At 35.7% G+C, this 16,323-nt stretch overlaps 1 protein-coding gene across 9 annotated transcripts in view; it reads left to right on the forward strand.

The window, feature by feature from the left end:
• The window catches only part of LOC105484487 (RAS protein activator like 2), a 378,824-nt gene that overhangs the window by 277,587 nt on the left and 84,914 nt on the right, over nucleotides 1-16,323 (forward strand). For 7 of the 9 annotated variants that reach the window (XM_011746151.3, XM_011746150.3, XM_011746152.3 and 4 more), the window contains one exon: nucleotides 5,510-5,616. In XM_011746151.3, the coding sequence (XP_011744453.1) occupies nucleotides 5,510-5,616 (107 nt within the window). Of the gene's footprint in view, nucleotides 1-4,629; nucleotides 4,715-5,490; nucleotides 5,617-16,323 lie in introns of those variants that run through there. The other 2 variants (XM_011746155.2, XM_011746154.3) reach the window with 2 other exon arrangements.

Genomic DNA, 16,323 nt, shown 5'->3' on the forward strand with positions numbered 1-16,323 from the left:
TGCAAAAAATTACTAGGAATTGTTTCGGGTTGCCATTAATGTGAAGTGCTTAGACATCCTATATATGCCAAAGAAACTGCATCTGTGACATGTAATATTTTTCTGTTCTATTATAACTTGAGAATTTTACTATGATATTTTAGTTTCTTACGTAATTGTTCACCAAATTAAAGCTATAAATGTATTTCTACATTTTATTTACCTTTCTTGCTGAATTATCTGAACTTACTTTATTCACCTTTAAATTTTGCCTCCATCCTCATAGAGAGTAATAATTGTTACTATCTCAGGGGCTAAGTAAAGATTAAGTAAGGTAGATACTAGACGCAGTACTTAGCACATAAATTCTCAACATGAGCTAAAATTAGCTGGGTGTGGTGGTGCCCACCTGTGGTCCCAGCTAGTCAGGAGGCTGAAGTGGGAGGATCGTTTGAGCATGGGAGGTACAGGCTGCAATGAGCTGAGATTGCGCCATTCCACTCCAGCTTGGGCGACTGAGTCCATGTCTAAAAACACACACACACACACACACACACACACACAAACTCAATACAAGCTAAAATTATAATAAAAATATTTTCCCTAGACAAATTATTCACAAAGAGGTGCTTAAATAGCTTTTATAGCATAACACTTTCTTTTAAAAGAAAAAAAATAAATTATTATCTTTACCTGTTTTTTACACTATGGTAACTAATTCTAAAAATGGTAGACATTATAAGAAATTTATGTTATTTATATTAGTTAAGTATATGCAAATATTGTATGGCATATGAACTTCGGTTAAACAAGATTGAACAAAAAGTAAATGTAATTAATGTAATTGATGCCTATAGATATTTGACCATACAGTAATGACATTGTATAGCAGATACCTTTCTCATTTAAGATATTTTCAGAGGCTTTTGGAACCTAACCCTCAGTTAATATGATAAACATTTCACTTTACTCTCTTTCCAAACATAATAATATTCCAGATTTATTCTGAATCACATTCATTATTCAAAATCCTGAAGAGAAAATTGGCCTGGTGCAGTGCTCTCAAGCCTGTAACCCTCACACTTTGGGAGGCCAAGGCGGGTGGATCATTTGAGCCCAGGAGTTAGAGACTAGCCTGGGTAAGATGATGAAACAACCTCTCTAGAAACGGGCATGGTGGCACACACTTATAGTCCCAGCTACTCAGGAGGCTGAGGTGGGAGTATCACTTGAATCCCAGAGGTGGAGGTTGTAGTGAGCCCATATCATACCACTGCACTCCAGCCTGGGCGACTGTCTCAAAAAAAAAAGAAAGACAAATAAAAGAGTTAAGAAATACCAGTAAGTGTATATCTATGGACTTTCAATATGATTAGTACCTTTTGGCGACACATGTCTGAGCAAGTGGTTTTTCTTTTAGAGTTAAAAAAAGACCTTACAAAGAAGATTAATGAGTTTATGTGTTTTGGTGCAAAATTAGCTTTTTGGAAGAAAGGGGTTCTTTAAATCTAAAATGTAATAGTATTATAATGTCATTTCCTTAGCATATACATTTTCTTCTGTCACTGTCCTTATATTGGCCAGTATTATCTGAACACGTCTGCCCCAGTTCCTCTCAGACTTTATCTCCTACTATTTGTTCCCACTCACTGGCATCAATCCCACTGGCCTCTTTGCTGCACTTTACCTTAGAAGCTTTGTGCTAGCCTCCCTCTACCTGTAGTCTTCTTCCGTGTTAAACCTGCAAGGCTGACTTCTTACCTCCTGAAGTATTGACTCATACGTCACTTTTGCAATGCAACTACCTATTTAAAATTACTCTACTTCTTCATCTCCCTGACTACTTTTTATTTCCCCCAAAACACTTGTCACCGTCTAACTTACTCCTTAGCGTCCTCCGAAATACATGATAGGAATTTTTGGCATTTATTCCCTGGTAAGTGAACCAAAGGCAGTGTATACACTATTAGGTTCTAAGGCAGAAATTGACTCCTGTTTGTTGAACAGGAATATCCTCCACCAAAAGTACATTTGCCCCTATAATTATCCAGTTTTCAATTTCTTTGCCACACTTTCCAAAGAAAGCGCATTGACATAGAGGAAAATGTGTATGTTGAGGAAATGATACTACTCTATTTTGGATTTTAAAAGGTTCTTCCTCCCAGAAAGCTAACTTTGCATCAAAGCATATAAACTCATTAATCTTGTCTTTATCTCTGTTTGGTCTGGATAACCCAGTTTATTAAATGGTGAAGACCAGGACAGGAAAGGTGAAATGGCTTACACAGAATCGTACATATCATTGGTAGAGCTGCTAAGAAAAACATCCAGATGTTCTCTTTGTTCAATACATCATTCTATATGCGGCTCTATTGGAGGTTATCTCTCATCAGTATAAGTCGTCACATCATCTGAGGTCATATCCAATGGCAAAGGAAATGAAGAGATAAATTTAAAACTTAACCAGGCTTTTTATAACTCTTTTTGCCTTTCAATCTGAAGATGAAAAATATTATTTTTAGAGATGAGAAAGTGAGGCAGTTTCAGGCCTTTATCTGAAACAATATTGTATCTCTCTTGTCTCATCAGTCTTAGAGAATGAGCATATTTTAAAATGACTGTAATTAAATATTGTCACTATGAAAAGAATATTAATTTTACAGCAGGTGAAAATAATGCAATAGTATGTAGCATGAGTGAGGGTAGAGGATACAGCTGTCTAATTTTGGTCTACTGGAACTAGCATAGATTTTCCTTCAAACTGAGCAGAAATGCAGCTCTTAGAGCATAGTAGCAACTTTCCTTTCTGCTTACAGATTTCAAGTTAAAGGCACAAGTTTAATATGCAGTCCATCCTGTGACTAATCCAGCAGGTTGCTCCTTCCGCTCTTGCTAATGCTGCTACCTTGCTTCTAAGTGGACATTGGTACTTGGGGTATTTATTTTTCTGTATGCTTTGAAGTAGTTATGAATCTTCTGAGAACTAAAGAATTGGGATTCTCCAATGGCCTATTCTACACGAGCAGATGAGTGGTATTCTTGTGGGGGTTGAGAAAGCGGCTGTAAACTTTTCGTTAGGTAATTTAGCTTACCTTATTTCTTTTCTTTCCCCTCTTTAGTGGAAATTGTTCAAACTTCAGGAATGATTTAATATCTTCTTTCTGGACCCAATAATGCATCCTATAAGCTACATCAGCATTGTATTTTTTTCCCATGATACAGAAAGAGAATTTAGAAAGAGAAAAAAACAGAAGTATAACAATACCATATTTATTGGAGTTTGAAATGTGGCCACTAATTTTAGTCAATATAATTTCAAATAATTAAAAGCTTTGTAACATACTCATTTAATGAGTTTGTATGCCCGAAAGCTAAACTTGGATGTTTGGAAGAAAGTGAGGAAATTAATTTCAGTTTTTTTCCTTAGCCAGAACATTGCAAATTAAGGAAATGGTTTACTAGATCATTTTATCCCAGCTAATGAAACTTATTTTTCTTCCAGTTTGGTTTCTCTGTCAATTATTCAGAAATTAAAACATACTATATTGTAATATTAAATCTCCAGTATCTTCTAATTTGATATGAGGTTACCTTTATAGGTAATTATTAGAGGAAAGGTGAGATATTTTTTCTACCTTCACCAGCCCCATTCCCTGCCTGCCTTGCCCCTAGCCACGTAGAGTCATCTAACTTAGGTAATTACTCTGTAAAGTCATATTCCTGAAGTCTGGAAGTCTTTCTGTTCAATGTGCTCCAACAAGCTGATTTACTTAAATTCAGTGCTTTGTGCCATTCCCATGAATCTGAGCTAATTATGCTGCCATTTTTCAGAGATGTGCATTAGAAGTCATGTGTGCCTAATTCTGAAAACGGCTTTGTACATTAAGGCTCATTTAACTAGCGATGGTTAGAGAGAAGTTAAGGGACTTAGAGTTACTGGTCTTAATTTTAAAATACAGTAGTAGTATGGAACTCTCTTGTACTGCAAGCATATAAGATGCTATGTTGTCAGCCTCTGAATCTTTAGGAATGTTCCAATTTGGTTTATGCCTTACCAGTCAAGATGTCACAGAGAAGGTATGTTTAGTCATGGAAAAGAAAATCAGTGTCCAGCATGCAAAGATAGTAAATTTTCATAGGAGGAATTGATTTGTGTGCATTACTGGGTCTGTGTAAAATGGTGTCCTTTTGGCACTAGCTGAATATACATTTCAGTAAATGTTTTTGCTTGCTGCAGATTAGTGTAATACAGTGAAATTTTCAGTAACTGAGGGAAGGCAGTGGTTGGGCGTCTGTTAATAGCCCGAAAGTAACTAATGAGGATGTGCAGTCAGAACGATTGATTGAATAGCTGCAGTCCTGTGTGTTTCTTTCTTGCTTGCTCTCTCTGCAAGCTGTGGAGAGGGAGGGGGAAGAGCAAGACACAGAGAGGGAGCGAGAGAAAAAACGCTCTCTTAAGTGGAAGTAGCACGGATCCCAGGGGCCAGGAGGCCAGAAATGGAAGTTTAAACTGCATCTATCTTTTAAAGGGAGAACAGCAGGAATCAAAATGTCAGTCTCCGGAGTTACAATTTACTCCTTATTTTATAAGATCTGGAAGATAACACAGAATACTTTTTTTAGGATGTGGCTTTTTTTTTCCTTGTCCATGTTGAGATTATCTAATGTTATCTGAGAAGCTGGATTCCTTTATGTCTGTCAGTTGAAGTGGCGATGGGAAGCAGTTGTGATAAAGGTATAATACCTATATATCTATCATCTATGTGTGCGTGTGTATGTATATATATATACACATGTATATATATATATCACTCTATGAAAGAATCTTAAAAATGTAGCCTTAATACAGTATATAGTAATTAAATGGGAGAAGATCACATTATCTGCAAAATTCCTCAGCTTGTTAGGTCAGTTTGAACAGATTTAGGATTCCAGAGTAAGATCTTAGTAAGGTCATATTGCCAGAACAAGGAGAAGCTGATCTATTTTTATATCTGCATAGGCATATATGTTATTTTATCTTAGCAGCAGCTTTCAGTCTTCTCATGGCCCTTTTGTTGCAGTCTAGTAAATCATCTTATCTGCACAGAACTAACTTTGACCTTTGTGCAAACACCATCAAATCATATGCAACATTAGACTATATTTTGTTCACAAGAATATTAGAATTTCCATTTTATTCTATTAACTCCTACATTGCTAACACGTAGAGAAGTAGATTTATATACTGTGAGATACAACTACTAAGTGAACTTAAAGATATTAAACATAGCTCAGAGGAAATTATTTTTATATGTGCTCAGATGAAAATATAGTCTGTCACACTAAAGCAGATTCTTAACTGTGACCAAGTCTCTCTAGTGTCTTGATAGTTTAAGCACCTCAAAGATAGACAAATTATGTGAGATAGAATATAGTGTACCTTTAAAGCATGCTGGTTTGTTGTGAAAAACCAATAACTTTACAGTTTAGTGGAATATCCTAAATTTGGGGTTCTTGATGATGTTTCAGCCTTCCTCCTTTCTTCCAGAGGTACCAGCAGAAAGGTCCCCTCGTAGACGCAGTATCTCAGGGACCAGTACATCAGAGAAACCCAACTCCATGGACACTGCAAATACCTCACCCTTCAAAGTACCAGTAAGTGTTTATCTTCTTTATAAGAATATTTTACTTTTCTCCTTTCTTCTTAGAGTTAGAGACAGCTACTAAGGAATCCAAACATTTTTCACTTCAAGAATTTCTTTATAATTCTGTGATTAAAGGACAGACTCATCAACTTGTATAAATCAACTGTGGTTAATATCAACTACTTTCTTTTTTTCTTTCTTTTTTTTTTTTTTTTGAGACTGAGTCTCAATCTGTCACCCAGGATGAAGTGCTGTGGCACAATAACACTCACTGCAGCCTCCACCTGCCAAGTTCAAACAATTCTCCTGCCTCAGCCTCCAGAGTAGCTGGGATTACAGGCGCATGCCATCATGCCCAGTTAATTTTTGTGCTTTTAGTAGAGGCAGGGTTTTACCACGTTGGCTAGGCTGGTCTCAAACTCCTAACCTCAAGTGATCCACCCGCCTCGGCCTCCCAAAGTGTTGGGATTCCAGGCTTCAGCCACCATGCCCGGCTGTCCACTACTTTCAGTATAATATTTATGAGGTTTTAGGGAATATTATTTTTACTCACAGGGTACTCACAAAATATGTAAAAATATTCACAAAATATTTGAATAAGTTCATATTCCTTTCAACTGTAGAGTTCAAATCCTTGCAGACATTTTTTTATCAAGTTGCTAGCAAAAACCTATCACAATGCTGTAAATAAGCTGGTGGGAGGTTTTTTTAGGAATGGGATGTAATTTTTTTTATTTTTCAAAGCTGGAGCATAAGCAGAGAGTGCTGAGACTCATAAAGTTGCAGACTAAATTCACAGAGAATTAGACAATTGTGAATTCTAATCCTAAGACTTGGTCTGCGCTTTGCTTAAGCTGTCTTTTAGATGACCATGGAAGTGCTTAAGAAATACGTTGAAAGAAAGTAACTGCTTAAATTGACCAGGCAGTATTGAGAATCAGCATTAAATACAAAAGAGGCTGGGCTCAGTGGTTCACACTGTAATCCTAGCATCTTGGGAGACTGAGGTGGGAGGATTGCTTGAGGCCAGGAGTTCAAGACCAGCCTAGGCAACATAGTGAGACCCTGCCTCTATAAAAAATGAAAAAAAAAAAAAAATTAGCTGGGCATAGTAGTGTGTGCTTGTGGTCCCAGGGGAGGCCAAGGTAGGAGGATTGCTTGTGCCTAAGAGGTCAAGACTGCAGTGAGCCATAATTGTGCCACTGCACTCAAGCCTGGGCCACAAAACAAGACCCCATCTCTTTAAAGAAAAAAAAGTACTAAGATGGAAGGGTCATATGTGATCAGGTCAGCTGACTATCAGTTACAGACCTATTTTGGACTTTTTTGATATAACTGTGAGTAACCAATATTTTAAATCACCTATTTTCTTGGATAAGAAATATATTTATTTCCTAATCATATCATTTTATTAAAATTAATTATTTTTATACTTGAAAAGAATTGCTTCATGAGATTAGTCATTATTCTAGGCACAATGAAAATCAGTATAAGGTAGAAATAGACTTTTCTATTTGGAATAAAAAAGATTTCTCGTAATTCAGCCAAATTAATATGGTATAGCCTGTCTTTATTCTAATACTTTTTTAAAAGTTGGGATGACCTTTTAAGTGGAATTGATTTTTTGACATATATAAATTGGCATTCATTCATAAGATAACCAAAATGAGTGTTTTATTTTGTGTTAACCCTGAGGAGCAAGATTTTCCCTTGTTGTATCTCAGGACCTTGAAGAGTTTATGAATAGCAGTTACTGTGACACCTTTCAAATTTTTACAAATGTTCTCATTTTCAAAGATTACAAGCAAGTATTGGATTAATATTCTAAGCAAATTATGACAGGAATTTTAAAATATCAGATTTAGTGTCTTTTACTAAATTTTTTGTTCCATAAACATAGCTACCTATTTTTTATTTTATTTTTCTCATGAATGAAGAAAAACATTTATTTTTCACCTCCTCCTCTTGTTTTTTGATGATGCAGAAAGAATAGAGTAAAACTGACTGTCAGTATGCAAAGTTTGGTGAAAAGGATTGAGTTAGAATTTGAAGTTTTCACACCATCATGCTAGAATGGAATGGTGACTCTTAAATTTTTTTGAAAAAGTTGGTAACAGGATGAATATCCCTCTGCAATATGGTAACATCAAAGCATATCCTATATTGGGTCTAAAGTTCATGGCCAGGCTTTGAAAATCTGAATTAATTAAGAACCATAATTTTTATTTAAGTTGATGACTAATTTAAGATGTATCTTAATAATATGACTAATAATTTTTGAGTGAAAATTATAAACATAATGATAAACACATATGAAAGCTAACATTACTTACAAACCACTTACTCTTCTGGCAGTCTCAGCCATGTTGTAGATTTAGAAATAATGAGGGAAGAAAAGGGCCTCTGACTAGCAAATGACAGTCACAAAGCCCATGCACCCATGCACTTAACTCTCTAGGAGAATGTAACCATTCACAGGACCTCACCTAAAGAGTTTTCTGAAAAATAACCATTAGAACACACTGATTACAACAACAACAAAGAAATGTCACTAAGTAAAAGGACGAGGCAGGGAAAATGAAAAGCAGAGAATGATAAAAACAATCCGAATTCACTTAGGATAAAGGCAAACAGCCTTACATTTAAATTAGACCTTAAGGATATTACTGTGTTCCAGGGTGGTCTATAGTGCAGAAATTAACATTGATAATAATGATCCTGAGTCATCAAGAAAAAGTGAGATTATATTTATTTTGCTATTTTTTTAAAAAGTGGAACTGTGTTATATGACATGTGTCCATTGAGAATATTTAAAATGTTGAAGATATGTGATGTTTATAAAACTTGTTATCCAGAAAAGTGGTTTGTGAAGTATCTCATTCCTTGATCATGCTAGATAAATAATTTATATGTTTTTTAAAGAGAAATCAAAATATGCTGGCTAAATGAGGCACTGCAGTACTTGGATATCTGTAGAAATACATTGTATTTTTTTTTTTAATTTTCATGTAATACCAATAGTAGTGTGATTTACATCACTTAAATATATATTACTAATTAGAAGAATGTCTAATTTTCAGGTCAACACACAATACATTTATAATTAATATCACAGTGTACTCTCCGAATTTGGGAAAGCAGTACAAAAAGGAGTCAGACTTTGAGATATTTAACTTAGAGTTGTTTATACAATATCTCAGATCGTTTCTATGTTAACTTGATGAAGAGACAGAACCAGTATTTTACCACAAGTACCAGTGGTTCCAGGATTCAGATGTCATTACTATGGTGAGCAGTAGGTTTACCACTCATCAATTGGACCCCAAAATTATAGTAGTGGACCCTCAAAAAGGACCTTATTCTTCCGAGCTCCATTTTCAGACTTACTGAGAGCAGATAAAATAGATTTTAACAAGTCCTAAATGAAATTATTTACAATGACACACTTATTGAATGCTTACTTTGGGCAAAGTATTGACGATTCATCAATTGATACCTTCTTGGCATACTGTGCTTGGTACAACAAAGTTTTCCATTCTGAGACCCTATATATAGCCTAGTAGCACGAGATAGAAAAATGACCAGATTCATAAAGAGGTAGGTGAGCATGGTAACACAAGTTATTAGCAGCCCAATGTGTAAGTTAAGGCTTTGACAAGGAGCAGCATTTGAGTAGAGTTTCAAAGGCTGAAAAAAAACTAATGGACAGGGGAAGAAAGTACTCCAGGCTGCGGGAATGGCTTTTTTGATAGACACACAGTCATGGGATGACTGGTGCTTCCAGGGATTATAGAAAGAACTCAGTGAGACAGGAATTGAAAAGTATGTGAGCAAAAATGGCAGGTGAGAAGACCGGAAAGGTAGGTAGGGGCAAGACTGTGATTGAGTTTGTTCATCAAACTTAACTAAATTATACTTGCTGCTGAAGCATTAAAGATGTGTTTACTGGAATATTTGTCTTTGGCTCTAAAGCTAAACAAAGTGGCATGAATACTGTGAAATATGGGTAAATTACTTGACTCTTCTCCTGAGTCTTTTTTCCTCTTGCTGTCACTATTCCAACTCAGGGAGATAGGTAAGGGGCTATCATTCAATAGAAGGCCAGCCCAGCACTCACCCCTGGCCTTTCAGCTGATACTACTGATTTTTCTAGAATAATATTTAGCCTTAAGGAGATCAAGGAGAAGCCAGAGGGTAAAGATCACTCATATCCTGCTGGTTGATGCCAAGTAAGGCAGAAAGAAGAATAACTATAACAGTGAGCTCAAAGCAGGGAACCCCGAAAAACCTTTGTAAGTCTTCCTCATTCACAAAAATTTATGCTTTTAAAAACTTAAAATAGGCAACTGGTACAGCAGGGTATTCATGTATAGTAACATTCAAAATGAGGGAAGAAGAGGAAATTTATTTGGCTACTGAACCTATAAGTTAACACAGTGTCTTGGTTTTCAGCAATATTTAAATGTATTTGTACTCTTATCTATCATAGCCGTAAGAAAAAGTAGTGATCTACAGCAGTGGTCCCCAACCTTTCTGGCACCAGGGACCAGTTTTGTGGAAGACAGTTTTTCCACGGACCAGGGTTGGATTGTGGGGGATGGTTTGGGGGTGATTCAAATGCATTACCTTTATTGTGCACTTTATTTGTTATTATTAGGTTGTAATATATAATGAAATAATTATACAACTCACCATAACGTACAGTCAGTGGGAACCCTGAGTTTGTTTTTCTGCAACTAGATGGTCCCATCTGGGGGTGATGGTAGACAGTGACAGATCCTTAGGCAGTACATTCTCATCAGGAACACACAACCTAGATCCCTCACATGCACAGTTCACAATAGGGTATGTGCTTCTACGAGAATCTAATGCCACCGCTGATCTGGCAGGAGGCAGAGCTCAGGCTGCAAGTGATGGGGAGCAGCTGTAAATACAGATGATGTTTTACTCACTCACCTGCCGCTCACCTCCTGCTGTGCCGCCCATTTCCTAACAGGCCACAGACCAGTACTGGTCCGTGGCCCTGGGGTTGAGGACCCTGGTCTACAGGAGAGTTTCTTCTTTCCTTCATTCTCATTCATATTTCTTCACACATACCGTAATTCCAGTTGCAATTATTTGTTTGTAGGTCTCTGTTCCTCATTAGACAACAGATATCTGTTCCGGTCATCTTCATAACTACCCCAGTGCCTAACACAGTACCTCCCACAGAGCAAACATTCAACAAATAATTGTTGAATAGATAAAATATGCATGAATTATCAAAGACCAGAATCAAATGAGTTTATCTCACATATATTCTCTTGATATTACTGATAATGTCTCTAGTCAAATGGAATATTAAATATTTAATTACATTTAATAAACATTTAATAAGAGATCATGTGCGATAAGAGTATACCTGGCAGAATGGATAGATTTTTTTCCTTAAAGAGACATTTTAATTAATATTTGAAATTCAGAACTATGGTGTTTTAGTTATATAGTGTATACTTTGTCTACTTATATTGGTAACTGAAACTACATAGAAATCTTTATTATTTAATGATTTGTTTCTGTGGCTATTTCTTGGAACCTTTCAGGTGTTATACATATGTATAAATTCACAATGTTTTTGCACATCTGAGTTTTGACTGTTCTTCAAAAACAGCTTTAGTCATTTGACATTTTCTCCTCTTTGAAAGATCATTTTTTATTTTTTCTTTAATATCGTGCTAGACTTTCATTTAAATGAAATTACTGGGATGATGAGGAACAATTGAATACATAATGAAAAGTTATCCAGGTACATACTTAAGTTTAATTCAGAAAGAGAAAATGATTATGTCTTATGATTGTGTATATTTGTTTCACAGTGCCTGATATTTTGGAACAGGCTTCTTTCTTTATACTCTATTTATAAAGTGACTTGATATTTATGATTTTTTAAATCACTTCTACTTATATGATACCATCAGTTTGGCTTTGGCTAAGGGGGAGCTGCTTGTGTTCTGGGCCAGGTGCTAGGTTTAGTGTTCTGATTTTCATAACACAATAGTCTAAGTTGGCCTTTCATGTAAGTATAACATAATACAGTTGCAGCTGCTTCATTTGTGTTTGCTTTGAGCTTGGCTCTGAAAGAATTCAGGCACCAAAAATTATGCCAAGACAACCAGAAAGCATAATTGAACTAAGGCAGTAGCTGAGTATTCCTGTGTAACTCTCCTTGTGCTCTTGTCACTGTGACACCTAAGCATTCCCAATCAAATAAATATACTAGAAACAAAACATTGGTCAAAAAACCAAACCTTTACATAGTTTTTAGAAGAAAGTAAAGCCCTGGGAAATAAGATATAGACTAAAGTCCTGTGTAAAAAGAAATGTGTCTTAAGTATCGAGATTATCAGATTCAATTGCTATTGGTTTCTGTTTTGAATCCTCTATAAGATCCTATGTAAGTGTTTTTCCACGTTAAACAAAGAGACAGAAAACTTCACGTCCACTATTTAATAAAGACTAATAAGTGTCCATTGTCCGAACTAGGTTTTCAACTCTGGCCATATGTAAAAATCACCTAAGGAACTTCAAAAAATATACTGATGCTCAGACTCCACCTCAGACCAGTTAAATCAAAATTTCTAGATGAGAGCCCAGTCTTCTGTATTTTTTTAAAGGTCCAAGATGATTCTAATATGCAGCTAGGGTTGTAAACCATTTGTCTAAATGATTGATAAAGTATTAGGAACTCATTTTAGTCAGTGTCTTACCTGTGAATATCAGTGCTTTCTTTGCTACCTTCAAGTCTGACATAAGAAACTAAGAAGCAGTATTTTCTCAGTGGCCTTTGTTACTGATATACTAATTGCTGCATTGCCTATTAGTTGCCCTTCTGTGTTTGCCATGATCAGTTCAGATGACCAATGTAAATTTACAAAATACTTGCTTTACCTCTGACCAGCCTAAGAATCTCAGATTTTAGGGTGAAATATTGAAATTCAATTCATAGCATCCAAGCTACAATACAATTTCAACTTTCGTATTCTCAGTGTTATTGTATTCCAGGAGGATATTTAAAACTTATTTTCCATGATGCTCAAAGACTCTATATCCGTGTTTCTTCCCTCTTTTCACTAATCATCTGCATGGAGTTAAAATCCATAATAGGATTGCCCTCCAGTGAGACCTATTTTAATGAACAGTATATATATATATATATACACACACATATATATATACATATACACACACACATGTGTATGAATATATAAATATAAATATATTCATCGTATGTCTATGAAAATGTTTTTACCAAAGGTAGAAATCATATAATAATCATGGGGATGTCAGAAAATTATGGCCTGTAGATATTAACTATATCTTTAAGTCATTTTGTAATCAGAAAGGGCATAATTTTAAAATCCTCTAATGATAAATATCTTAGAAAATATATAATTTAGAACCAAGGGGCTCAGAGCAGAGAAAAAAAAAAAGAATAAGGCTAGATACAACTCCTTAAGGAAACAGGGTGGGAACTGGCAAATACCTGGAGGAAAAGAGAGCAGGCTTGGTTAGGAAATACTGCTAAGACTCTAAACTTGAAAGAATTAAAGAATGAGGGAAGCCCTCCTCAATCTGTGGTAATTCCTAGAAATGGGCTTGCAGCAGCACTAACTACTGGAGATTCCTACTTACCCTACCCAGGAGAAGAGGGCTGTTTGAGAGAGAGGATGATACTCACTTACAGCTCATTCTTATAGAAGATGTACCATAAACCCCTTTCCTCTCAAAGCAAAGATATTTCTCCTCAGCTTTAATGAGCAAGGGGAAACACAAGACCTTTCACTTCACAATGAGAAATAAACACTTTGAAGGCCTAATGCCCACTTAAGGGAGCATATAATTAGCTACTAAGTATAACCTCTTTTATAGAAGTTCTGAAGCCAGAGTGTAGAAAAGAAAATTTGCCACCTTCATGATTAAGCTAGAGTTAGCTATGCAAAAATATATATATATATTTTGCTCTTCTCAGCTGTACTTATACTCAGCAAGGTATGAGAATTGCTGGTAAACAATAATACCTGTGGTGTGCCTTTCTACCATAAGGCCCTTTAATTTCATAACCAATGCCAGTACCATTCCGCTGGATTTTTAAATGCTTTGTTTCTTTTATATTGAACATCTACTAATTTCAATTTAAAGAAACTTCATTCCAACAGTATTATTTGATTATAATATCAATACAAAATTTTTTGTCAGATTGTTGAGTAGCTGGTTAAAAAAAAAAAAAAAAAAAGGCTGTAGAAGAATTTGAATAGACATTTCTCCAAAGAAAATATACAAATGGTCAATACACACATGAAAAGATGGTCAATATCATTAGTCATTAAGAAAATACAAATCAAAACCACAATGAAACACCACTTGATGCCCACTAGGACGACCACAATCAAAAAGAGAGACAATAATAAGTATTGGTGAGAATGTGGAGAAATTGGAATGTAAAATGGTATGGCCACTTTGACAGCTCCTCAAAACATTACATATAGAGTTTGTATATGATGTAGCAATTCTACTTTCAGGTATATACACAAGAAAATTGAAAATATATGTCCACATAAAATGTACATAGATGTTTATAGCAGCATTATTTATGATAGCCACAAAGTAGTCATAACCCAAATGTCTATCAACAGAAGAACAGATATAGAAAATATGATTTAACCATACAGTGGCTTATTATTCAGCCATGAAAAAGGAATGAGATACTGATACATGCCACAACATGAATGAACCTTGAAAATATTATGCTAAGTGAAAGAAGCCATACACAAAAGGCCACATGTTATATGATTCCGTTTATATGAGATGTTCAGAATAGGCAAATCTATACAGACCAAAAAAGAGATTAGTGTTTCTCATGAGCTGGGTGAGGGAGAAATGGGAAGTGACTGCTAATGGGCATAGGGTTTCCTTTTAGGTAATGAAAGTGTTCAGGAATTAGACTGTGGTGATGGTTGCACAGCTTTGGGGATATACAAAAACCACTGAGTTGCATCTTTTATTTTTTACTGATTTTTTTTTAGATAGGGTCTTGCTCTGTCACCCAGGTTGGACTGCAATGGCACGATCATGGCTCACTGCAGCCTCAACCACCCAGGCTCAAACGAACCTCCCACCTCAGCTGTGAAGCTGGAAGCATAAGCGCATGCCACTGCACCTGGCTAATTTTTTTTTTTTTTTTTAACTTTTGGAGAGATGAGATCTTGCTTATGTTGCCCAGGTTTGTCTCAAACTCCTGGGCTCAAGCGGTCGTCCTGCTTTGGTCTTCTAAAGTGCTGGGATTACAGGCATGAGTCACCATGCCCAACAGAGTTGCACGCTTTAAAAGGGTGAATTTATGGTATATGAATTATATCTCAGTAAAACTTTTTAAAAAGTAAAACACCAGGCCTAGAAGACTTAGGATAAAAAATTTGAAAATATTATTAACACTTTACTATTGATTATAAATTGAAATAATGTTTTAGATATATTTTAGATATGTAATATATTACATATTGGCTGCTTATTTTCTACAGATTTTTTTAGGTAATCATTACTGATACTTTGCATATTTGCATTTTTATACAAACTACCATAATTTGGCCTACTATAAGGGAGATAGTACTATCTACTTTTACTCAAGGATGTAGAAATAGAAGCATAATATTTAAAGAGAAAAAAGCTAATTTACAGTAGTGTAATATATGTGGAATATTTTTTAATTTTTACAAATTATCAACAAATTTTTATGTCTTCATATTTGTATAGCATATGTTATAGTTTCTTCTACAAATTCATAGCTGTTAAATTGTTTGACCTTTTGTATTTTTAATATAGTCCACCTGTGCCTCTGCATTCTTTTAAGATGTCTTATATATGGGTTTGTTTAATGGGATAATGCTGAGATTTCATATTAGAGGAGTGTTTTTATGATATTTGTATAGCAATGAAATTAATATCAACAAATCAGGAAATAGAAAAGGATGCTGTTTTGGCAAACATTCTTTCATTCAGTCCTCTGTATTATACTATGGCTTGGTTCTAATGTCCCATGGTAATTTAAACTCAGCTTGCCCCAAACTGTATTTACTTTATGTTTTTCTTAAAAAATTTTCCCTTGAATTTCCCTTTGTAGAGCTGCACATTTCTTCAGTTCCGAGAGCCAAAACCCTAAGAGTCATAAATACTCTTCCCTTTCTCTCAAATATTGTCACCAGATCTTGTCTACCTCTCTTCAAATTCATTCATTCCCTTTTCCAGCCCACTGCCATTTACTGACTTCACTTGTCAGTACTTGTGGTTCCTTCCCTGAACTAGTACCAGGGTCAGCTTTGTAAGCATGAGACCAGTGCAGTACACAGGGCCTACACTTAGAAAGACTCTATGCATGAAGTTCAATGCTGTATGGTTGCCATCTCAAAGTTCTTAGTGATTGATCTCTGGATTTGTATTTTCTAAGTGAAGTTAAATGGGACAATGGAGCATTCGTGGGGACCTTGGGCATGGTACCACCTCCTGCTGCCTTCCTGGAATGAATTATCTGTTGCCCACTTCCCCACTCCCTGATCTCATTCAACCTCCCTCTCTCTGTGCGAGAAAGATAGGGATTAGACAGCACAACCCATGGTGTCTTGGAGCAGGGCTTGGTAAGGGCAGTCCTTGCCCCTGCCTGTCATCTCCAGGGATGTCTTACAGG

The sequence above is a fragment of the Macaca nemestrina genome, chromosome 1 (genome assembly GCF_043159975.1).
Source record: "Macaca nemestrina isolate mMacNem1 chromosome 1, mMacNem.hap1, whole genome shotgun sequence".
Classification (NCBI taxonomy): Eukaryota; Metazoa; Chordata; class Mammalia; order Primates; family Cercopithecidae; genus Macaca; species Macaca nemestrina.